The sequence below is a fragment of the Diospyros lotus genome, chromosome 9 (assembly GCF_014633365.1).
Source record: "Diospyros lotus cultivar Yz01 chromosome 9, ASM1463336v1, whole genome shotgun sequence".
NCBI lineage: Eukaryota > Viridiplantae > Streptophyta > Magnoliopsida > Ericales > Ebenaceae > Diospyros > Diospyros lotus.
This window is the reverse complement of record NC_068346.1, coordinates 8752349-8778237: the sequence shown is the minus strand read 5'-3', so window position 1 is coordinate 8778237 and position 25889 is coordinate 8752349. Positions and strand designations below refer to the sequence as shown.

Below are 25889 nucleotides of genomic sequence, written 5' to 3'. Positions count from 1 at the left end.
GGAAGGTGTAATAGGAATCCAAACCTGGTTCTTAGTGACGGTAACGATGGCAGGAAGCCACCAACAAACCGACCGAGGCACACTTAGGAGCGCTGGCCTGAAAACAGATGCGCCCTACTCCGATCACTGGCAGGCTACGGCGACTCTCAATGCAGGTTACAACGGTCAACTCCGATGGACAGCGACTAGGACCGTTCAGATCTGGTAGAACTCGATGAAGCCGCACTCTGTGACAAACGACACTTGAGAGGAGGAAGAAGCTCTGTGTATTTGATAATCCAAGATCAGAGCGCGACTAGCCTTTTATAGGCTGTATCGGGACACCGAAGAGACGACGAACTAAAAGCTTGCATTGAACATTGAAGAGACGGCAAACTAAATGGGAGTCGATTCGAAAACCCAGACCACTTCTAGAAGAAACAAAAATAAAATATAAAAAAAATAATTTATTTTTGTTTTAATTTTCTTTATATAAAAAGATATATACATATATTGACCCGCCCGATCGATTGGACAGACGGACGGTGGTGGCGAGACCCAAGGGGTTTGCTTGCTCACAAAATCTGGGTGCCCCTTAGGACCCAACCCCAAGTGAGAAGATGGAATATAAATACCCACTCCCATTTTTTTACACAACCAACGTGAGACAACTATCCACACACACTTACACTCACACACTAAAACCACAACATTTTCTTTTCCCAAATGGGGTCAAATGTGGAGACACACAGCTTCTTAAATTCAAATGAGATTGAGATTGGTGTGCGTTCATCAGGTAAGCATTTTTTGATAAGAAATGTCTCTTAATAATTTTCTATTTAGTAGGAAGTATAGAGATAAGAGATTCGATCTTATTATAATTGTAGTTTGCTATCTATAAAAATAGACAAATAAAAATTTATTAAAGAACCCAATAAATTTCTTATTTTAACTACCTGAAAGAATAATATGAAAATGTTATTGAGAATTCGTATTCTTTTTTTTTTTTTTTTTTTTTTGGCTAAGAGAGAACTTGTATTATCGAGTAAAATGAATTCCAACCATATAACCCGCAAAGCTATCAGGAAATGGAGATATTTTCCTGACGTCACAGCTGCTCGGTTTGGTTAAAATCTGCATAGAAACAAGATATAAATCCAGAGATTGAAGAACCTAGAACAGTGGTAGACTCATGATGCATTGTCTAACGACATTTTCGTTCTCAAACAAGCCTCAGATTCTTTGTTCTTTTTCGAATAACACTAATCCGAAGCCTCCAACCAGTGGGGCGAACACTGCCATTCCTACAACAGAAGCAACAAATCATCTCCATCCAAAGCAGAAACTTCAAAGGCAAAATCAACCTTCTGTGGCTGAAATCGAAAGAGCCATAGGCGCCGGCGTTTTCCGGGACAGAGACACCAGCAACAGGCAAAAACCCATTTCGATTTCATGCTGATAATTTCGAATTTTTTTTGCTAAATTTGTGAGTTTCTGTATTCATTTTCATTTTTAGGAACTCAGAGCAGAGGAAGACTCTGTTTGATTCAATTTTGTCGAATTCCATCCGGAAGTCGGAAGGGTCGGTGGAGAGGAGGCTCCGGGAGACCGGAGAGTGGATCATTGATCGAACTGAGAAGGAATCTAATTCTGCTGGTAAATTTTGTTTTTTCTTTTTTCATTTTTGGAGTTAATTTGTTAGATTCTTATTTCTGTAAACCCTGAGATGATTTACGTCTGGTTCTTTGTTTGTCAAAAAAATGAAAGAAGAGGAAGAAACTGAAGGTTGCCTTTTGTAATTTAAGAATAATTCCATCTTACAGATAAGCGCACTTCTTTGGCAAATGCAATACAAGGAAGTGAATTCATGTGGCTTTATTTGTGTTATGCCTTGCCATTCTCTTCACTAAAGTGAATATTTTTATCTGTTTGAGATTTACTCCTAGCAGTTTCTTTTATTTGGCAATTTCCTTATCTGAATTGAGTTCGAGAATCTATTGGAAGTTGTGGTGTCAATTGTTCATCATCATTAACTGCTTTTTATTTTAACCAAGTTAAGGGTCAAGACATTCATGATGTCAATTAACTTCTAAAGATTACATTAACAATACAAATCCATGCAAAAACAATAACGTGGCAAAATTTTATGCCAAATGCCCTTCCTGATGCAACTCTGTAATGAGGGAATAATGTGATCAAGTTCCAACACCATCTTTGTAAAGAAAAGTTTCATGATGTGGTGTTAATTATTGCAATTGAAATATGCAGTCAGGAAGTGGGATTTGGCAGAAACTTAAAGGCTGCAAAGTTCAGTCCGCCTGCAAATTGAGTTGGATTCAGTTCGGGCAACTTGAAAATAGAAATCTTTATATTGGTTGAAGTGAAATTTCAACAGAACAAATTGCTTATACTTCTTTTTTGGTCCATTTCAAGAAGAGAAATCGGACTCTGTTATCGAAGAATGAATTTGTTCTGTTTTTTTTATGGCATTATTTGTTAAGTGATTTAGGCATGTTCTCTTTTAGAGTAAGATTGGAATGTTCTCTTTTAGAATCTTGCTGTGAGAAGCACAGGCTGCACAGCCTGGGTGGGGTTTCTCTCTTTCCCACGGAGGAGATCGCAGGTGTTTTTCAAATGTTTCTTTCAAAGATATGATTTTTGGATTGCTCTTTGAAATGCCATTCACAGTGACACATAAGAGCAATAGAGACAGAATATCAAAATGAAGAGGTGTTGCATGTGCAAGAAATAAGAAGGCAGGTAAGAACATTGGTAATCCAAATTTGCCAGAGAGTTGTCAAGCCTTTTTCTTCTTTGTTTGCTTTAAGGTAAGAACATTGATAATTCAGATTAGCTTGTGGCTGTTGTGCTTGTGTGGATCAATAACTGTAGTTCATGGACGGTTTGATTAATGCTCTCATTTGTTGATCCAACACCCCATAATGTTTGGCCATGTTACAACACTTCCGATTGCTTATTCGCTTCTTGTTACTCTATGTGGGTCAACTTATCCGTTTCTTTCTAATTCTCATTTCTTTTTACCTTTATTCTGATTCATTTACCGGCATGTCTCATTGTAATCTGAATTCTCATTTCTTTTCATTAGCTTAACATTTTTCTTTTTGGGCATCATCTTGCAGGGAAAAGTATCCTGATGGCTGTATTCCAATGGATTCTACCAATATGGATATTGTCATTTCTTGTAGCTTCCGGCATAATAAAGCTGCCATTCAGTATCCCTCTTCTTGATGATCTTATCATGTGAACAACAATTTTCTCGAAGTTTATACAGAGGAATGTTGCCAACTAGCAGAAGATTATGAGCTGGAAGTAGTATAACAAAAATGACCTCTCATCCGAGGGACATCTAGGGTAAGGGTTAAGGAATTTGCATATGTTGCTGGAATTATACTCACAGAAATAACCTACCTCATCTCTCTGGGTCGCATTCCTCTAAACTACGTATGTAATATGTAACAATTTTATTACGAAGCACATAGTCCAAAGTTTTGGCTATTCCCTGTATTTATTGCATCGTTTCCCTTGATTTATTGAAGAAATAAGTACACCTTGTAAGGATTATCCATATGTTTTCATGTATACTAACTTCAAAAGAAGTTGAATAGCTCAGAGGATAGCTGATAGCTTGATAGAAATCTGGAAACCAGCTCTGAAGTCTCTGCGTTGATTTATCTTGAGATCTCAGCTTCAAGAAGATTGTGGTTAATTTGGAGAAGGGAATTATATACGGAAATTCAGCTTCTTGTTTTAGTTTTTGTAGTAATGAGAACATGCTATATACCTGTACAATGGAATAGCTTGTGACATGAGGGAGTTGTTGCGGAAGAACACTTACCAAAACAAAAGGGTTAGAACAAAATATAAGCAAAATTAAAGAAATATCGAAACAGCCAATAACACAAAAGAGTAAAAAATAAAACTCCCTGTAAAATAGCGTTTCAAGGCTCAGATCTGGATCAGTCCAGTTTATACCACCCAGATAACTCCAAAAAATAGGGACATCAAGCCTCACAGAAGCACACAAGAGCCAAGCCATGAAAAATTCCCAAATCAGAGCCCAAAACCCTCTCGGCCAGAACACCAGATCTCTTACCCATAACCTGTGCCAAAATCACACAGGTTATGCTTATAGCAAGATTCACCAAGGAACAAGATCAATCACGAAGATATGGGACGAAGAGCAGTGACCGAAAGCTTACTTTTAAGGGAGACCATCGGGATGGATTAATAGAGGACATTTGAGGATCGTCTAAATCATTCACAAGGAAAGACGCGAACATTAGCAAAGAAAAATGGATCAAACTGAGAAAGAAAAGTGAACACATCGGATCGACCATACATGGAAACTATCAGGTGAGCAAAGAGAGAGAGAGAGAATCAGTCGTCAATAAAGATAACATGAGAAGGAAATGAGCACTTTTATATGCTAAAGCTAAGGCAAGGCAGAGGAGGTTAGACTTCCTTAAGTCTTGAGTAAATAGGTTCAACTCATTTCTCTTCCAAAGACTTAATAAAGGGTTTATGGCCTGATTTTTTTAATGGACTATCAATGGGTGGTACTTTTTTAACTATACTTCAATCCCAAATCAAAATCTATGAAGATAAACTCAAAACTTCATCATAATCTTAGCACTCATTGGGAAAAAAAAAAAAAAAACAACAGGAGTGATTAATATGATGCTAAGGCTGCAGGGGAGGAGGTTTGTAACGACTGGACAGCAAGCAATAGCACATATATTCTAAAATAATACTTGTCGAAATGGATAGGCTTTTGACTAGGTTGAAGAAGTCAGTTGCCTAAGTGAAATTCAAAGCGGACATACAATTTGAAAATTCATAGCACACAAGTCTCGTGGTTGTCTGGCTACTTTGTTAAGTATTTCTAGATAGCCATCCTATTTGACTATTCATTCATTCATTTCTTATTGGTTGGCTGACAACACATATTCTGTTCTTTTGATGGGTTTGGCGGCTCACTCCATGGCTTCTGGGTCAAACCTCGTTTGCGGCCAGAATACAGTTGTAATACCTAGGAGCTCGGAAAAAAATAATATATATATTAAGAATAAGCAAGAAAAGAAATAAAATTAACTGAATATATTTTGAGCTGAATATTGGCAAAGAATTCTCAAATTAAGCGTGTTTGATATGGGATAATCCAAGGATGGATGACCTCCCTGGAAAATTCGCATAGGTCCATTAAGGTAAGTTGTTTCGGTCTTTTTTATCGCTCGATGTGAGATGTTACAACAGTTGTTCGAGCAATATAGTGTAGACAAGAAAATCTAGTGAGAAAATGCTAAAATTTATAGCATTTTGAGAAACGAATTTGATACAACAAGACGTTCAACTTATATTTTATTCTCTAGATATTCATAAAAGCGAGAAGGCTTGTGCTTTAGAATTTTTTTATTTAAGTAGCATTTGTTAAAATAAATAAGATAAAAATTGTATCAAGATAATATTGAAATACTTTTCAAATTAAGATATAAAATAGTCAGATAAGTTTGAGAAGTATTTTAAAATTTTTATCAAATTATTTGTTAAATTTTTTGGAATACATGGAGGATATATGCCTTATTTTTTTATCTGTAAGTTCTAATATATGTTTATCTAGAAGAATGAGAGATCAATATATCTTAAAACTGTCAAATAAAAACTCACGTGACTTCTTTTTTAATAATCGTCAAATAAGTTTAACAAATAATCTAAAATGTTTTTTATATCTTATTTTTTTATTTATATTTTAATTAGCATACACTACTTTAGTAAAGAAATTACGGATATGATAGACCTTTTAATTTTTACGAAATAAATAATTGTAAACACTTTGCAATCAAATCTAATAAAATGAGAAGAAAGACTAGCCTGTGTTATGTACCTAAAAATCACGGGTCTTTTTACAATTAGGTGACATTAATCAGCTACTTGAGATTACTCCACCAATACCGTAGGGGCCATGTTCAGGCCCACATTCAATCAATCACATTTCCTTAGTACTAGAACGAATTAAATTATGTCATATAGCATTTTAACTATAGTCATAGGCATAGCCCCCATTCTTTTTTCATAGTAGTAGATAGATATCCTTATTTCAAAATGAAGCACAAAAATTAATTTTTAGTTTGTAACGTTATTTCAATAAAAGCAGTAGTAGTAACACTGAGAATTTTTCTATTAAGCTTTGGAATTAATTATTGAGAAACAACATCCCATTAAAATAAAAATTTTGTAATTTTTTATTTGGATATTTAAATAACTATGTTGATGGGGACACCTTTGTTCATACATTATTAAGTTGGAACTTTATTATTACAAGGTCGTATAATATTCTTATTCTCCTCCTGCTCCTAATTATAATTTACAATATTATTTAAATAATAATCACCCACATGCACATGTTCAAAGCTCCGAAGATTCTATTTCGAAGCTTGATCTTTGCTTGAATTTCTTTTGTGGCGTGAGGCTAAGATGGCATTTCTTTGTGGCTTGTGTGAGATCCAACCTGGAAACACACTTTGCCACCAACACAGCTTCCAACTTTCAATGGCTTCTTTTTAATGGAAACCATTCCACATTCTGTGGCACCCATCTCTTTAACTAAAACGAATATCGAGGGGCTCAGGGCGTAGATCAAATAATAAAGAAAAAATGTGATGAGGTGTTGCTCTTTAGACCCCTAGATTCAGTGTTCGAACCATGCTCAGGAGATAGTTTCGTAGGTAAGGAGCGACCCTAAAAAATGAAAAATACTTATCGCCTTTACGTTTGCAGTTATGCTAGGGATCAAAACCTGCCTGTTGGATTCCCTGATTTACCTCTCCTACTAAAATTATAAAGTCGAACAACAGAAGGCGCTCATGATGGTATGTTAACCAATATATATATATATATATATAAATAAGAGGTCATGGCTCAATAGTAAAGTATGTGAAGTTTCATAAAGAGTATTAGGGATCAAATTTTTGTGGTGACATTTATCCTACGTGGAGGTATGAATTGGATGTTTTTTTCTATGTGTTTATAGGCTGTGACTATATTCGAGTTTACTTGAAGTGCAAACGAAGGGAAAAGGTCGCCCGTCTCCAAAATTTGTTGAGCAAACCTTGAAACTTGAGTTATAAAAAAAAAGAATATAAAAGATTATTCTTTTCGTATTTTAATATTTAATTTTGAATTCATTTTAAATTTTATATTTTGAGTGTCTGTCTAAGATTACTGAAAATGTATTTTTTTTATCTGTAACGTTTTTTGTATTTTAAAAATTTTAAGTGTATTTGTGATGAAAACAATCAAAATAATTATTTGTTATTTTGAATTTTTTTTTATAAAATTTGTCTTTCTTTTTAAAAATATATTTTTGAAATGTAAAAATAAATACATTTTTACTATTTTAAAAAATTAAAAACTAAAAATAGCATGAAAACAATATAAAGAATACGATCTAAATTTTTCATATATCAATAAGCAATGCATGTTACAAATTTAACTATGGCTTATTTATATGATTTTGAGTAAATTATATTTTACCCACTTAAGTTCAACAAAATTATAATTGTATTTTTTATATTTTAAAAATTACATCTATTTTCTCTTTGTTAAATGGAAGTTACGAAATTTGTATAAATATATAGAACCTTGCACAAAGTAAATCTAAGGGTAAAGGGTAATTTGATATAATTTTTGAATAATGATAGTTAATATGATTTTTACAAGATAATTGGTACTTGTCATATTTATATCAAATTTTAGGATTCCAGCACATTTTAAGCTATGATTTTCTTTTAGTTTTCATTTATACAATAAATTTTATAAATATATGGAGTATTATTTTTATCATTAAATTAAGGTAAACTGATATTTTATATGTTTTGAAACATATTTTAAATGTCTATTTATTAGAGGTTGTCAGTATAATTTTTGAAATGATGAGATATGAATTGTAATTTAGGTAAGTCTTAGTGACAAGTCTAATTTATTAAAAGAAATTTATAATACCAAATAAATAACTTGACAAATCAGTATACCTTCCTTTTAAGTAAAAAAAATAAAATTATAATAAATGCAATGATGACATATTGCCAACTGGGGGGGCTTTTCAGGGAAGAAAAAAAAAAAACCATTTTCCTGCGAAGGTCTGAAGAACACGTAAAAGAGAGAGGGGGAGAGAGAGAGAAGAGGCAGCGATCTCAACGGCAACGGAACAGTACTGAGTATTTTGGGGGAGAGAGAGAGAGAGAGGGGCGAGAAAGATGGGGACGCTACAGACATGGCGCAAGGCCTACGGTGCCCTCAAAGACCAGACCAAAGTCGGCCTTGCTCATGTCAACAGCGATTTCAAGGTCACTCTCTAGATTTTTGGATGTAGATACGCCAATTATAGACTCGATTCTTTGTGGGTTTTCTGTTAATTTGACCATGATGTTTTCTATAATTAGGAAGTGGATGTGGCGATCGTTAAAGCTACCAATCACGTCGAGTGTCCGCCCAAAGAGAGGCACCTTAGGAGTGAGTTCTTTTTCTTCTTTCTTGCCTTTTCTATTTGCAGATCCGATTTTCTGTTGTGTTTTTTTCTTCTTCTGGTTTTCGATTTGTGATTTTTCTTGAATTCTTTGGTTATCTTTTTCAGAAATTTTGTCTGCCACATCGGCGATTCGACCTCGAGCCGATGTTGCATACTGCATTCATGCGCTTGCAAGACGACTGGCAAAGACCCATAATTGGACGGTATGGATTCTTTGTGTTTTGTTGGATTCGATTGTATATTGTATTGAAATCATGTGTTTGGGAAATGAACTAGTGGTTTATTCGTTACTGCTGTTCACTTTACTGTGCTGGGTTTCTATTATTAGTTCATTTTCTCATGGATCTGATAGATGAAATCAGGTTGTCCTTTTAGCTTGGCGTCTCTTGGTTTGCGTTGCTCATAATTTTAATTGAGCGTTCAAAATCTAGGTTATTATCCTGCGCAGTATTTACACAAACTCTGCATTTAGAGCATTCCGCCTTTAGGGATGGAAGAGGGTTTTTTATACCCAATTATCATTTAGAGTTCATTTTGTTTGCACTATTCACTTTCTAAGTATTAAATAATTTTCTACCCAATTGGGTTTATTTGGCATGACAGGAAGTAGCTGTTCATGTAACAGTACAGGTGCTAAGAACCAAGACAGAGGATGTGTTAGTAGGAGAATGCATTTAATGTGGATTGTGGCACCACGATGTCCTTAATGGTGTTAAATTGAAGTTTTGTGTTGATTTACCTGGGTAGGCTTCAGGTGAAACCATTTGGGGCCCTTTTTTGGCTAGAAAGGAACAACCCCTTAAGTATATTAATTATTTAGCTCTTGTTTTCTATGTCATATTAACTTTAAGATTAATGTTTTGGCAGGAAAAATGCCATTATTTGCAATTTATACCTTGCCAAGCATAATGGTTGCAGTTTTAATTTAGTTATACAAATAAAAATTAAAAAAACATAATATGGATGATGGGCAATGAAAGTAAAGAAAGTACCTATTAACATAGTGGAAATAAAAGTAAACCAGCTTAAAAACTTAAGTAGCATAAAGATGCCTCGTAAAGTTGTGTTTCTATGTTGTGTAGGTTGGTTTTACAATATCATTATGTGATGGAGCAACCATATCAATTATCTTTATTCACTGCCATCATGGAATTTCCATATGAAACTGGTGTTGGAACTTTATTTTATCATTCTTCTGCTAGAGAGTTGCCTTGCGAAGGGCATCCAGCATAAAATTTTGCCACTTTGTTCTTTTGCATGGATTTGTATTGTTTATATGACTTTTAGAAATCAATTGACATCATGAATGCTGTACCACCAAACCTAACTTGGGTAGGATAAGGTGGCTTGTTAATGATGAATGTAAAGATGCCTAGTTAGTTGTTAACAAGTGTCTTATCCTTTGTTTTTGTTGGAGAATCTTATTTCTGAGTAGCCTGCCAATGAGTCTCAAGGGAATTTCACCATTGTAATATACCTGGCCAAACTCAAAATCTTATAGTTAGACGACCACACCTGTTTAGGAACTAAAAGTAGTTAGCAAGTCTAAGTTCTTGCTTCAGTGGGGTGGAAAGTTTATGAAGTATGAAGCAACTATAAAATTAAACCCAAATTTGTGTTTCCTTTTGGCCTGAAGATATTTATTTTCATGAGGTTGATGACTGTTGAAAATATACTTGGATCTATGTTGATCATAATCCTTTTGGCTTTAAATAACTTTAGTAGAAATCTGAACTATTTAACTTTTTATTTTTCTATTTTTTTCCTTTTTCTTAATAAAGATTTGATTGAAGAATAGGTGCCAAAGAGGCTTCAAACATTGTGTTGAATCCTGTAGGAAGTATCTGTCTGCAACAAAAGTCTGATTTCTAAACTGGATAAAAGAAGAAAGACAAAAGGCAGTATCCTCTATTAGCCACAAAAGGGGGAAGGGAACAAAAAGAAAGAAAGAAAAAGAAAATGAGGAGTGTTTTCTTAAAGTGATGTAAAGAACTATTTGCACCTTAAAAATCTTCTTGTTTCTTTCATGCGAGGTACTCCACATCACATGCAATTGCATTTCATATTTCTATTTGGGCAACTTTTTGTGCCTGAGAATATAGTAATTTTAAAACCAAAGTGGACATCACCCATGTAACTCCAGGGTGGAGTATATAAGTAAACTAGATGCCCACAACTAATGGGTTACTAGATATTAGATAAGTAAGAGTAGGTGGATCCATGGTCTCTGCAGTATTCTGTCTGAAAGGCAAGGGACCAAAAAGTACTCTCAAAAAGAGAGGAGTCCTTCACTGAGATGTCTTTCCCCATGGCCTATGCAAAACAATCCAAAAAACATTGCTTAACACCAATTAAGAGCATCTCCTGTGCATAAGGCTCACTGCTTTGCAAGATGCAGGGAGGGTCGTATTTGTATATAACCTTTCATTTTTTTTTTTTCCTTTTGCAAAGAAATTATTTGCACAACTCGAACATGTGGCAATTTAGTCACAAAGAAACAATCTTCTTGCTATTATCAAGACTTGTTCTCTTATGAGTTCACCAATTATCTAACAAAAAATTTACTTTCGACCTATCCATAACCTGGACAGAAACAAGTCTATATATCATTCCAAACACACATAATGCCTCTCCAAACCCCTAGATTGTAAGGGGAATGGGATGTGTAGACCAAGCCCTCCTAAGGTAGTGTCACAATCCTAGGATTTGCCTAGGGTTTGAATAGGAATTTGGAAGAAATTGAGGGGGAATTAGACTGGAAGAGAGGAAAATACAGCAAGAATTGGGGGAGAATTACAGACAGAACAGAGAAAGAGAGAGAGATCAGAACAATTGAGAGGGAAATCAGAATTCAAATGTCATTCAACTATATGATTATCTAACTAATCCAGCCTATTTATAGGCTTTGCAATTGAAGGTACTAACAGCTATAGCAGAAGAATACAACCAAAAGAAAATACATATAATACATACTACTATTATATCCTTGGGGATTCCTTGGGGTTGTGGCAGGTAGCTATACTCCATTGACCAAAATTCTTCTCTATAGAATGTAAGACTTGATGGTGCCCCATGGCCACTTGCCTAACAGGGCCGGCCTTATCTTAACTAACAAGTTTATAGTTGAACTCATCTCTACTTCCATTTCAATAAAAAGTCTTCCTCGAGCTTCTCCAACTTGTTTGCAACTTAATTTCAGGATGTAAAGATAGGATGAACTTGAGGGCTTTCCACATGTGCCATAAGGATAATCTACTTTCAGTTAAATTTTCACATAGCCTAAAAATGGCCTCAAAGCAAAGTAAAAGTGCATCTTATAGTAAAACTGAGTCAAGTTACCAAAGTATAAAATAGAATAAAATTAGGCAAATGAAGGGATCAGGAAATGATTTCAGTTGGAACTTGGGATTAGGATTTCGAAGTAAAGCCACCACTATTCTCTTATGGCCTAAAATCTTTATCCTGGAAAGAAGGGGAAAATAGGAATTAAAGGAAATGGGACTTTTTGATGTCAGAGCAATCAAGTATACTATATCCCTTACAAAATTCCTTTCTCCCAAATGTCACTTAATTGTTGGCTAGTTTGTGCACAGATGAAGATTTCTTATTAGATCGCAATATATTTTATGCTACTCATATATGCTGATATCTGCTGACCCTATTTAGTGAGAACAAGGCTTTTATAAGTTGTCATATGTACTGGTATATGGTCCATGGGCTGGGTATATTTATTTATTGTTAGTATGTTACTAGAAGTTGAGGCTACTTTTATTTGTGGGAAAATAATAATAATAAGTAGATAAATAAATAAAAAGCAATGGTAAATAGTTGTTGAAAGAAGTTATCAAGTAATTTGGAGGCTATATTTTTAGCTTAATTTACTTTTCCTTTTGCCTTTTGGTTTACTTAAACGAATGTTTTCATTGTGGTCCTTTTCTGCAATTACTTGTATCAAAAGATTGAGGTATCTAATATGAACTCCACATGTTACATAAAATTACTGTTTTCCCTCAATAAATTAGAGAAACTTGTTAAGTTGAATATTTAGTAATATTTCTACATCACATAGCTGAGATGAGTTCCAGTCAATGAGAACATTAGCAATTTAGTGCCATATTTTCAATACCCCTTTGTATTTTCTGCTGGATAGTGTTTTTGCTTTTCATGTACTCCCTTTTCTCTGATTACAGTTAAGTAGCCTTATTGCTGATTCTTGTATTTCTTTTTGTTATTTAATAATATCCATTGCTTCCTAAAAAACACACGTTTGAGTTGCTCAATTTCTTCAGCAATTTGAGGATCAACTTACTGTCACTTTCCTAGAGGATGGGGATTATCATGTGATATGAATTGAATCCTTTCCCTCCAAGTCTCTGTTTTCTCTCTCGCTCGAACCTTCTGCTCTCCCTCCTCTTCTTGCTGTTTTCCCTCCCTTTCAAACTAACTCTCCCTCCAAATTCTTTAGAATTCCCAATTCTACCTAAAACAACCCTTGCCAGATCTGAGGATCTGACACTTACTAGTCTCTGTTTGTCTTAAACCATCTAGAGGAATTCCATGATTTTCTTAATGCTTTTTGTCTTTTCTATGCCCATTATCACCATCTGATATTCATTGTTGGATCTACTACATTATATAATTGATGAACACTTAAAACATTTCCTGAAGCTCCAAAAGATTTGATTGACAGTTGATGCTTATGTAATCACTTAAAGTTTAGCCCAGAATTATCTAATGGAAACACTCAACCTTGTATTCATGAATTATTTTCCTGTTTTGGTGAACAGGTGGCATTAAAGACACTCATAGTTATTCACAGGACATTGAGGGAGGGAGATCCCACTTTTAGAGAAGAACTTCTGAATTTCCATCAAAGAGGGCGCATTCTCCAATTGTCTAATTTCAAAGATGATTCAAGCCCCATTGGTTAGTTTAACACTATATTTCAAAATTTATGCTTAGTGTTCCTTGATTTATATTTCTGCAATGAATTGCTTAATCAATATTGAACTTTGAGAAAAAAGAATTTATGCTTTTTTAATTTCTATTTTATTTTTATGGTTTTGAACATTTTATTAAAATTCTTATTCCCCTGTAGCTTGGGATTGTTCTGCCTGGGTTCGTACATATGCACTGTTCTTGGAGGAACGACTTGAATGCTTTAGGATTCTGAAATATGACATTGAAGCTGAGCGTCTGCCCAGACCTGGCCAAGGGCAGGAGAAGGTATGCACCAGATAAATTATTGTAGTTTTACTGAGGTTATAGGGGAGACTTAAAGGGTTATCAGCTGTGGATGAGTAAATGATAAAATTATCAGATTAAAACACTTAATCTTGGGTGTGTCTTAGTTCTTGAGATTGATTTCTGATAGGTTATTAGTTGATTTATTTTGATTTATCTTATTTTGATTTGTCTTATTTGGTTTAGGTTTTATCTTTTGACCTTAGACTATCTTTTAGATAGCCTTTTCATTTATTTTTGGTAATGTAATTGTAGTTAGGTTAATTATGTTTTAATTAGGAATGGATTTCAGCCTGTTAATAGGTTTACGATATATTCAGAAATTCACATACTTTCAATATTGAAAACAGAATTCTGTTGAATTTTCTCTCTCCACATATTCTCTCTCCTTTCTCTGTATCTCTCTTGACTTTTGCTTATTCTCTTATTCTCAATTTCTTCTTCTTCCCCTTAATCCTCCCCTTTCTCTTTAATATTTTACAAAGTCAATTTCTTTTTGGCTTGTTGTATTCTGTTGTTTTATGTTGAATAATCATTCACTAGTTTTTGTTCAATTAGAATTCCTTAGGTAACTATAACTTGCTATTCGAATATTTCCTTACATCCATGTTTAAAGTTTCATTTGTTTCTGTCTTTTCAGTTTGGAAGTCAAGATTTTTATTCAATATCATTTTACCTTCTTTAAATTTCCCTTGTTTAGAATAAACTCTTACTAAAACTAATTTAACATATAATCAATTGCCAAAAAAAATAATTCAACTAATAAGGAAAAGGACATTTTTTATTGAAGATGCTCTCTTTAAGGTTCATCCATAATTAACTTTGAAATATGCTCAAACGTAAAATGTTTAAACTATTAAAGATTTGATATAGGTGTATGTTGTCACTTTGGCTAGTTTACGTTCACTTTTATGCTTATGGAAGCATTTATCATGTTTTTGTTAAGTAAATGACTGTCTATGAACACTGAGTTAACTTTTCTTTGGTTTACCTTTTAAACATTGGAAGCCTTTGGTTATTTTATGCAAGGGTAAATTTCATAAACCGCCCATAAGGTTTGCCTAAATTGCATTGACCACCTTTGTGTTTTCAAAAACGACATTGACTTCCTTTGTTGTTAAAACGAAAAGCAAAAGGACCACTTTACCCTAATTATATTACCCCTTCCCTTTTTCTCTTTCCTCTCTCTATCTCTAACTTCTCTCATATCTTATCGCTAGTCGACCACCAGCTGTCGGTTGCCAGCCAAACCCAGACTTGGGTTTGCTATTCCTCTTGAACCTAGATGAACAATGAACCTAGAAGCTCTAGGTACCAGACAAATGAGAAGCTTTGGGTTTGAGATGAATGAACTCAAATCTCATTCGTTTTGAACCTAGATCAGGTTGGGTTTGTTCGAAGATGAGTGAGAGAGAGAGAGATACACACATATACTTCTCTTTACCTGTTTATCTTCATTCATTTTCATTAGTTCATCTTCATAATGAACGAACCCATCTGGGTTCAAAACATCTCGAACCTAGATTTGGGTTGGAGATGAACGAACCTAGATGGGTTCATCTTTGTGATGAACAAACCCATCTAGGCTCCAAGCATCTTGAACCCAGATTTGGGTTTGAAGGAGGGTATTTTGGTTAGTAATTTTTTTGAATAACCAAAATACCCTCATTTATCTCTCTCTCTCATGACTGTCTTTGTGATGAACAAACCCATCTAGGCTCTAAAGATTGATGACTGTCTCATGAGGGTATTTTGGTTATTCAAAAAAATTGATGACTGTCTTTAGATAGCAGGGGGAAAATTGATGTGGAATCATAAAAGTCAAGGGAGGTTGGTGCCAGTTTTTCAAAGACAGGTGGTTGGTGCAATTTAGGCAAACCTCAGAGGTGGTATGACATTTTTACTCTTTATATAATTGTGCATGCCATGTACTAGACTTTTGTCAATGTAAATGTTTTGTGAAGCACTTGAAATTGAATATAATGAAAAGAGGGAAGTGCAATACATGAAGGCAAATGGTAAAGAGAAAATAAAAATAAGGGTTTGTTAGAGTAGAACATAGCGATCCCCAAGTCTCTCACAACCGAATGACTCACAGAAATACCACTCTACACTTCCAAGAACACAACCAATATAGCGAACAAACAAGAATAAAGAAAAAAACAATAACAACAACAAGAGATTTATCCTGGTTTGGTCTCAAAGTGAGACCTACGTCTAGACTGAAGCTGCCTCCTTCCAACCCGCTATCTTGAAACAACCTTTAGGATGATTACAAGGAGTACCCGAATCCACACCCATCCCATATACCCTGAAAGCTAAATGGATTCTCGAGATTACAAGACTTATCCCCAGCCTTACTCTCTCAACCTCTCAATCGATCTCAACCCACAAGATAGAAACTATCATGACCCAAGAATCTATAGAGGGCAATATAGTAATAGGTTGATAATAGTTGTTAGAAGATATTTTAGATATTTTAGCAAGTGATTAGAAGCACATGGGAGCATGTGCTAGGCTGTTAGAAGGCAAATGTGCCTATAAAAGGTTGCTGTAATGGTTTGTTTCCTTATCCAAGAAATTAATGAATTGAAATCTGTCTTTCTCCTCTTCTAAATTCTCTCCCCTTTCTTGATTTTCATCCCCCTCTTTTCTGTTCTTCTAATCCCCCTAACACTTCTTCTAATCTCTCCCTCATTCTTCCTATTTCCTCCTTAATTTCCTTATGTTCTTGGCTTTAGTTGTGACTCGGATTCTTCTGATTCTCAAACTGATCCTAGGTTAAGCCCTAGGATCATGACAAATTGGTATCAGAGCAGTCCATCCTTAGCTGTGGTTTTGATTCGAGTTCCAACGGTGATTATAAGCTGCTAATTTCCAATCGAAGGAGAGCAAGCAGTTTCGACTCGAAACTGTACGCGGATTCCGTTCGAAGAGACGGATTCCTCCGACTTCTTTGCTGGTGAGTTCCGACACCCTAGGCTGCTAATTTCCAAGTTGGAAGGCGTTTGAGGCGAGAATATGAGGCTTGGCAGCAGGCAAGCCTGGAAGTCGCGACTGGTGTAGGAGTTCCAAGAGATCGCAGTTGTGTAGCGGGGTTCGGCTGGAAGGCAACGAAGGAAGGGTGGTCTACGATCACTGAAGTGCGACTGTTGAGGCGAGCGTGAGTCCGTCGAAGGTGAAGCGAATGACCCAGAGAGTTGCTACCAGACCGATAAGCTTCATGTAGGCGTGGCTGGGTGTTGCGGTTTTGATCGAGAAATTCCGATCGCAGTTTTGTGGGCTACTACCGCTTTGATTGGTCAGTGATTTTGACCCAGACGGTAAAAAGTGGATATGGGCGACTTTTTAAACCCATTGTAGTTGCTACCAGATTTCGGAAATACCAGAGGCGAGCACAATTGGGCTGGGAGCTTGTGGACGGTGATTGGGTGGCGACTAGTGCCAGGAGGAATTGGGCTTCGATTGATCGAGCAGCAATTCTGATCGAAGCTACTAAAGCCAAGGCAATTCAGCGCATCTAATTCCTATGGGCCCGGTGATTGTTGGTGCTTCAGGCGAGTAAAATTCAGTGGGTTATTGAAGCTGAAGTGACTGAGGCGAGAAGGAACGGCACCGACGATTCCTGGCGAATTGTGAAGACTGTCGGTGATTGGGCAAGAAGAGTGAATTGAAGCAAATCTGTTGAAGATCCATTGAGGCCATGCCAGCTGATTTATGACGGTGACAAAGGTGGCTCATCTTGCTGAGAAATTGAAGACCGTTGAGGGTTGAGAGGCAATCATTTATCCTAAGTGCTTGCTGTAAAGCAAATAACAAAAGGAGATGTGGACTCAATTGCAACCGAATGATGCTGCATTTTCAGTGGCTAATTTTCAAGCAAGAGAGCAGCCTAAATTGCAGCGGACCAGTGCTGCATTTTCAGTGGGGTATCCTACTAGTGAAGCTAAGGGAGGCAGAGCATACATGGAGCAGAGTGCTTCATTTGCAGCTAGAATGGAGCCTCCATGGCAGCCAAAGAAGGCTGCATTTTCAGTTGGCAGCAACAGGGAACAGGAAAAAGGGATCAGCCAAGTTGACAAGGAAACAAGAAGTGTAATACATGAAGAGAGCAAAGAATTTGGCCAAATGATACGTGAAAAGCTACAAGAATTTGCGATGATACTTATTAAGAAGTATCATTACGACTTTCCGGTAGAATACTTTGATGATTATCACGGAAGTTTTAACAAGGAAGAATTTCTTGGAGTGGAGTAGCCGAAGGAGGAGACAAGATTACGAACGATCGATTCACTGCCTACTCTAGACTTTGGGCAGAAAAAGAAACATTTTGACAGAGGCAATAGTGACCAGAAAGATGGCTGCAATATTGAGAGTAATTTTGGTGGTGAAAAGCATAATCTCAAGGAAAATTATACTGATCAAGTTGATAGGACAATAGATCAAAAGGAGCCCACGAATCCTTTTGAAGGAGGAGTGCATGTAGCTGAAATATCTTTCAATGTTGTGAAGGTGTGTAAAACTGATCCTAAAATGTGCCACAATGTTGCTGTAAATTTTGAAGTTGAGGAGCAACATCAATTGAAGGCTAAAGAATTGCAAGTTTCAGCTGTTGCCTGTGACCAGAAGTAGCTTAATTCAATGAAGGCACTAGATGAGGATATATTGACTGGATTTGGCATCGTAATGGATCCTCAATCTATGGATACAAGCTATCTTAATTTAGTAGCTATCACCAACCCACGAGAAATGGTATGCCGCTCCTTGGAGGAAGATGCAGCTTTGATTGCACCGATTATCATTATTGTTTCAGCTGAGGAGTATCCAAGAACAAAGAAGAAGCGGCCTAGAAAGGGAATGATAAAAGAAAGAATAACCAAGCTAGAGAGAGTTGGTATTGGTTGAGGAGCAATGGCTAAATTGTTGTAAGTTCTTGGGGACAAGAACTCTCTCAAAGAGTGGGGAATTGTCATGACCCAAGAATCTATAGATGGCAATATAGTAATAGGTTGATAATAGTTGTTAGAAGATATTTTAGATATTTTAGCAAGTGGTTAGAAGCACATGGGAGCATGTCCTAGGCTATTAGAAGGAAAATGTGCCCATAAAAGGTTGCTATAATGGTTTGTTTCCTTATCCAAGAAATTAATGAATTGAAATATGTTTTTCTCCTCTTCTAAATTCTCTCCCCTTTCTTGATTTTCATCCCCTTCTTTTCTGTTCTTCTAATCCCCTTAACACTTCTTCTAATCTCTCTCTCATTCTTCCAATTTCCTCCTTAATTTCCTTCTGATCTTGGCTTTAGTTGACTCGGATTCTTCCGATTCTCAAACTGATCGTAGGTTAAGCCCTAGGATCATGACAAAAACATAAAAGCTTTCTCGAAATGAAGCACACACACTGCCTTGCCCCACGATCCCTATTTATAGACTATAGGGTCGTGAGTTACAATAACTAACCAACTGACCGAAATTACCTAAATAACTAACTCGGTCAGTTATCCTTCTAGAAACATTCCTTCTAGAAGTATACTTATTCTAACCCTAAAACAGAAAAGGAAACATACAAATGCCAGTATACATGAACTATCTGTTTACACATATAATCCTAATCTAGTACAAATGTCATAACAGGGTTAATTCCCCAAAAAAAGATCGACCCTTCATCATGTTTTAAATTATGTACCTATCTTTTAAATTTTTTTCAATGCTAGGGCCAGATTTTCATTTTGTTTCAAATGTATACCAGTCATCTGTATCTGTTAAAATAGTCCATTAATTGCTGAAATGCCATTCTCACTTAAATGGTGTGGTTTTAAAAAAGATAAATTGACCAAATGAGGTGGTATATAATGCCCATGTGTCATCTCTCTACCAATGTATCACACCCTTGGATGTTGGTGGAGAGGTGATGCATGGACATTACATGCCACCTGATTCGCCCAACTCATCTTTTCAAAGCGGCCATTTAAGTGAGAATGGCACATCAGTAATTAATGGATTATTCTAACAAAAAAGAGATGGCGTACAAATTTGAAACAAAAATGAAAGCCTGGTCATAGTATTGAAAAATTAAAAGCTTGGTACATAATTGAAAATACCATAACAGGTCGGTCTTTTTTTTGGCAATTAACCCTAAAAAATAATGATAAATAATAGTAAACTATTGTACTCATCCTGTAAAAAAATATATACTGCAAACAGAGAGTATATTTATAACACAGTCGTTTATTAGTGATTTCTGGGGAATGCTAGATGGTAAGAGAAGTGGAAATATTGTTCAACTATGAAACATTGTGTCTGCCAAATAGCTTCAGAAAAATGAAGTATTGGTTGATTTATGGTGTACCGCAAATTGAGTGTTGGTCATCTACAAGTTGAAAATTAGTAAATAGATAACTTAGCCAAGAACATCATATCCAGCTTAACGCCATTATGTGGGCTTGGCTGTATGAATTTTAGCTTGCCAATTATTTCTATCCATGGCCTTTTTAGCTAGCCAATACTTTGTATCTATAGCCTTATCTGTTATAATTAATATCACACCTATGTGTCTCCAGCCAAGTTTTTCTTTGTTTGTCTTCCTCTACCTCTTTTGCTAAAAACTTGGCCAGAAAAGAAGAAAATTAATGAAGAAAACAGTGGATTTTATGAGTTCTCACTTATCATGATTCAGGGTGTAGAATGTTGCAAAAGTCTGCTCTTTTTTTTTTTTTCCCCTTTTTTTGGGCTGAGTGCAGAAGTCTACTTTTTTTTAGGCTTACTTTGTCAGCCAGTATAAGATCGTTTCTCATTTCTTGCTTGAGCTTTGAAGTGCTTAATAACTACTAAGTTGGTTTGGGGTAGTCCAAAAGAACCTATTAAAACTATGGTTGGAAGCCTCCTTTTTACCTGTGAAATATGTGGTCTGAAATTTATATATTTCATAATTTAGTGAGTTCACTCACCCATGCTTGACGGGTTAACATGGTTGACCTTTTTTCCTCTCCCTCCCTCCATTACTTTCTTTCAGGTGTCACTTATGTTTTCATTAACTATAATTTGTAAATTGGTCCCTTTATATGGGAAGATATTGAATCATGTTGACTGTGGTATTGATTGTATAAGGTTCTGGGTGCCACCAGTTCTTATCACTCTGGATTTGTGACACTTCCTAACATTACTTTTCTATGCTCATAGGGCTACAGCAGAACTAGGGAGCTCAACAGTGAAGAATTATTAGAGCAGTTGCCTGCCTTGCAGCAGCTGCTGTATCGTCTAATTGGATGTCGAGTACTCTCTTTGAAACCTCAGAATATAAATTCTTTATTTCAGAGATGATCTTTATGGGCAGAATTTGATTTGCTTTTGATATTCCATTGTACTTAACAGCCTGAAGGAGCAGCTGTCAGCAATTACGTAATACAGTATGCCCTAGCTTTGGTACGTCTGGTTTTTGTTCACTTAAAATAAATGTTAATACATTGGTTTCAAGGATGTATGGCATGTAAGTAGATAAATTTGGGAAGACAGCTAAAAACTTACAAGAACTGTTCTTTCTGCTCATGGAATTGGTTGTGCTTCTGTTGTAAATTTTGATCAATTTCTATCTTACATTTGCCTTTGTTTTTAAACATGCTTGTCCAAATATTTTCAACCCTCCACCAAAAGAAAAAGAAAAACCCTACTCACATGAGTTTGAATTGCAACATATATTGTTTGTTTACCTATTTTTTGTGTGGGGGGAGGAGGTGGTGGAAGAACTAACCTGCTAAATTTTGTAGCATCTATTCCTGTCTCTGTAACATAACTATTCCAGCCACATATGGGTAAGGAAGGAAACAGAGGATCCCCAGTGCCCCCCGCTCCCCTTTAGTGGGGGGAATTTATGGGCTTCAAACAATTTCTTACCAAAATAATGTAATTTCAGGTTCTCAAGGAGAGTTTTAAGATTTATTGTGCAGTCAATGATGGCATCATCAATCTAGTTGATAAGGTAAATTCCCTTTTTTCCTTGCAAGAGTACCAAGTGTTATGTGGCACATCTTACTTGATTAACAATTCTCTTACCAAAATAATCTATTTTCCAGTTTTTTGAGATGCCAAGACATGAAGCAATTAAAGCTCTGGATATATATAGACGAGCTGGTCAGCAGGTGATCTTTGCATTTTTTTTTTTTTTTCTCCTTTTGTTTGATAACAGCGAGTTTCTAGGTCGGCAATCTTCTGCTATTCAAATTTACTTGTCATATTTTATTTAACTAAATTAAATTATGATGGTCTTAAGCTTGGACTCTAAAATTGCCACTAGTTATTAAACTTGAGTTTTGATAAATGGTTGGTGGTTACTGCAGGCTGTGAGCCTTTCTGATTTTTATGAAGTTTGCAAAGGCTTGGAACTTGCTAGAAATTTCCAGTTTCCTGTCTTGAGAGAGGTGATGATTCTTTTACAAAAACGTAGTGTCGTTGCAACTGATGCCAACTTTCCCTTCTAAATGAATAAAAACATTGATGCCAACTTCACATTTTATAAATCTTTTCCAGCCTCCACAGTCCTTTCTTGCAACCATGGAAGAGTATATAAGAGAGGCACCGCGGATGGTTTCTGCTCCCAGGGAGACATTGGTGTGTATGATAATTTTATTTGCAAGACTAAATTGGTGTTGCACAAGGTTTCTTCCATCTTTTCAGCTATGATTTTGAGTTATTTCTTGTGGGACTAATACATGGTCTTTATGAATCAGGAGTATCCAGAAAGGCTCCAATTGACATATAAACCAGAAGATTCACCCCCTCTTCCTGAAGATACAGAAGCATCAGCTGATGATGCTGAGCAACCACCTCCAGAGGACATTTCTAATGCCGTTGTTGAGGTTCCTCCCACTCCACTGCCTCCAACTGACCTGGTTACTGATGACCTGCTGGTAAAGTTGCTTGTCAGCACTTTTTTTGTTGTTTTTCGTTTGGTCTCAATTCTTGATGAATCTTTTGTGTTTTTTGGTTTTTCAGGGATTATCTCTTACAACACCTGATGCATCTGCAATTGAGGAAAGCAATGCGTTGGCTTTAGCCATTGTTCCATCTGGTAATCAAGATAATCTATGTGTTGCATGTTTTTCTGTATAAGAATGGTTGTAATTTGTTGTCTATCCAGGTACTTCTTCATCTCTTGACTCTGGTACTGTTCAAGCAAAGGATCTGGATCCTACTGGATGGGAACTTGCCTTGGTCACTACACCAAGCAGCAACATCTCTTCTGTTAATGAGAGGCAATTGGTAGGCCCTTTTATGTGCATTTCACCTTCCTTGTTTTTTCTATACGTTGCTTATGACATAGTATGAGTAAATCTAGTACTTCCATTATTAGTTACAGAATGAAGATGGCCGGTTAATTTCTTTGTATATTAAGCATTTTAAGACTGAATGGCAGCTTTTTATTTTTATTTTTATTTTTATTTTTATTTTTATTTTTTTCCCTTGTGGGTTAAATGCCTACATAAGCAAAATATCATTAACCTTGTTAAAAGAAATTGGCTGAGTTGATCCTATGATTTTGATTTCCTAGACATATACCAATTTGGCTCATCCACAATTTTTGACTTTTCCATACCAAAGAAGTTATAGAACCATAGAGAGATAGGTTGAAAGATATGACGGAAGGTTCAATAATGTAGCTTTGAAGAGTTCCATTAGACAAAACAATATTGGTAACCAGAAGGGAATTATTTTGGAATAAAAGTTTTGCTTCTATCAAGTAAGTTTTAGCCATATCTTCTAGCTTCAAATTGATTAGGTCCCCTAAGTGCACATTCTTTCCATCCCTGAACTCAGCAGGAAGCTCATTCTTTGTCTAGGAATGTGGTGTAGAATGCAATGCAAAGCACATCCCCTGTTTGGCACTTGGTTTCAACTATTTATTACCATTGGGCTTTATAAAGATTGGGATTTCGTCTATGCTCACTGGACCCTATTAAATATATCAGGCAGGTGGAATGGACTCGCTCACTCTTAATAGTCTGTACGATGAAGGTGCATATAGAGCTTCTCAACAGCCCGTGTATGGAACGCCAGCTCCAAACCCATTTGAAGTTGCAGATCCATTTGCTTTCTCAAACAGTGTTGCCCCTCCCCCAGCGGTGCAAATGGCAGCAATGGCTCAGCAGCAGGCCAACCCCTTCGGTCCATTTCAACCTGCCTATCCCCACCAGCCACAGCAGCAACATGTTATGGTAGACCCTCACAACCCCTTTGGTGATCCTGGGTTTACGGCATTTCCTGCGAACCCAGTTCATCCACAAACAAATAATCCATTTGGAAGCACAGGCCTCATTTAAGCGACGGATTGAAACATCAAAACACTGTAATGTACCCCCAACCCAGTTGATTTTGTTGTACTTGGAGATGAGTGAAAGCAGGGTGTGGCTTTGTGTATTCCATCCTTCTTCATAGTTGATTTCGGAGCTTGAATCAAATGGTTTTGTAAAAGGTAGGAACTGGATGATGCAAAAATGTAAGAATTTTCGGTCAAAATGACTTAAGATTCATCCTTGTTTGTCAAAGCAGTGGTTGCTTGTGGCACAAGCATTGGTTTACTGTTTAGTTAAGCAGTACTTCTTTATGTGACGGAATCAGCTTGGGTACAAATTGGTGAGACAAGCAGAGTCAGTTAGGGGTTGAACTGTATATTGTCTGGGCTGCATTTATTGGAAGTGTTTTATTCATCTACTTGTATGTAGCTATACATATATTGTGTCAGGGGTCGAAACTTGTTTGCCGAATTTTTTGATTTATCTCTTTTGCTTAATCGTGGGACTGAATAGCGGGAGCGCTCGTGATGGTGCGTTAAAAAAAAAAAAAAATGTATCATCATATTGCATCGGAATGGTCAAAGTGAATGCAGATTTTATGAAAACTTTTGGCATTCCACTTCTTTGCATTGTATTCTAGGAGAGAAACAATGGGCTAGGAATCATATGGTACCCTTCCCTTACTGTTGATCAATTTGTTCTCTTTCGATTTCGATGGTGCATCCTATTTCCACTTTGTTATTTTCAAGTAATTGACAACCTCGTGTGTGGTGGAGAATGAAAACATTCTTAGTCATTGTATTGTATGCGTAAAGGTTAACGGTGAGATAAAAAAGTTTGGTTTAACTGAAATCACCTAGCTAGTAATTAAGGTTTAATATCTTGTTATTGTGATTGTGAAGGAATTGGTACTGAGAAAAGAAGGCCGAGAACCCCTAATTTGTCATAAACAATAAATTTAATTTAATTTTTTTTTTTTTTACTTTTCTAACTGAAAATGAAAATCGAACACAATAATATAATAGATGAAAATACAACCCACTTATTAGATGGCATAGAAGTGTCATGAGAGCTCTTAATGTACGATTACTTCATCTAAATTTGGGATTTGGGTTGGATACCTAATCTTACTTTTGGGATTTTATTTTTTATTTTGTTGTAAACCGAGTGAAGGGAGTTGGGTATCTGGTACTGGTAATGATGTGAATTTGGGGGGAGGGGGTAATACTAAGCAGAAACGTGGTGCATGTACACCACACCACAGCTTCATCAATCATGATCCCCCTGTTTAATCATTTAGGGTGGCCCCCCTCCGTCCTTGCTAATTTTTTTTCATCCATTAATCATTTTGATGTCTTCAAGTCTTGCTTTGCTCCTCATGCAGTTAAAGTTTGCTTGCTGCTGGATTGGATTGGATTGGGTGTCTTGCACGAACTATTGTTTGTTTTAATTCAGACCACCCTGTCATCTTATCATGGGCATGCAAGCAGAGGACATTTTGACAAGCAAGCTTGAGAAGCTGTGTACTAAAACTTAGTTTTTTTTTTCCTTTTTCCTTTAATTTTAGAAAGTTTTGATTAAAGTGAGCATTTTGAACTCCTGTTAATAAATTTTTAATTTCAATAAAATAAATAAATATAATATGTATTGTGGGTTTTGATATGGTAAAGAGTTAAGAGTGGGCTATTTTGATATTTGAATGAATTCACGCTTAAAATACTGTGAATGTTTGGTAGGAAGAAAAGCAAAAGGTGTGGGGGTTTCCTTTGACAAACCCTAAAATGCTCTCAAATCACCATCATTACCATGGGGCACCCCCCCCCCCCCTCTCCCTAC

The 25889-nt window shown here is 36.1% G+C and overlaps 2 protein-coding genes across 2 annotated transcripts; both read left to right on the top strand.

Moving 5' to 3' along the window:
* Nucleotides 1-1070: 1070 nt before the first annotated feature.
* On the top strand, nt 1071-3561 carry LOC127809469 (probable NAD(P)H dehydrogenase subunit CRR3, chloroplastic). The gene is made up of 3 exons (XM_052348278.1): nt 1071-1410; nt 1496-1635; nt 3120-3561. The coding sequence occupies exons 1-3, from the start codon at nt 1172-1174 to the stop codon at nt 3242-3244; spliced, it is 504 nt and encodes a 167-aa protein (XP_052204238.1). The 5' UTR covers nt 1071-1171; the 3' UTR covers nt 3245-3561.
* A 4529-nt stretch (nt 3562-8090) lies between these two features.
* LOC127810074 (putative clathrin assembly protein At2g01600) lies at nt 8091-24369 on the top strand. The gene is made up of 15 exons (XM_052349314.1): nt 8091-8342; nt 8439-8508; nt 8630-8727; nt 13312-13450; nt 13623-13750; nt 20947-21039; nt 21139-21189; nt 21677-21742; nt 21837-21902; nt 22101-22181; nt 22291-22371; nt 22491-22670; nt 22756-22831; nt 22901-23022; nt 23730-24369. Exons 1-15 carry the CDS (start codon nt 8253-8255, stop codon nt 24078-24080), a joined length of 1692 nt encoding a protein of 563 aa, XP_052205274.1. The 5' UTR covers nt 8091-8252; the 3' UTR covers nt 24081-24369.
* The last annotated feature ends 1520 nt before the right edge of the window (nt 24370-25889 follow it).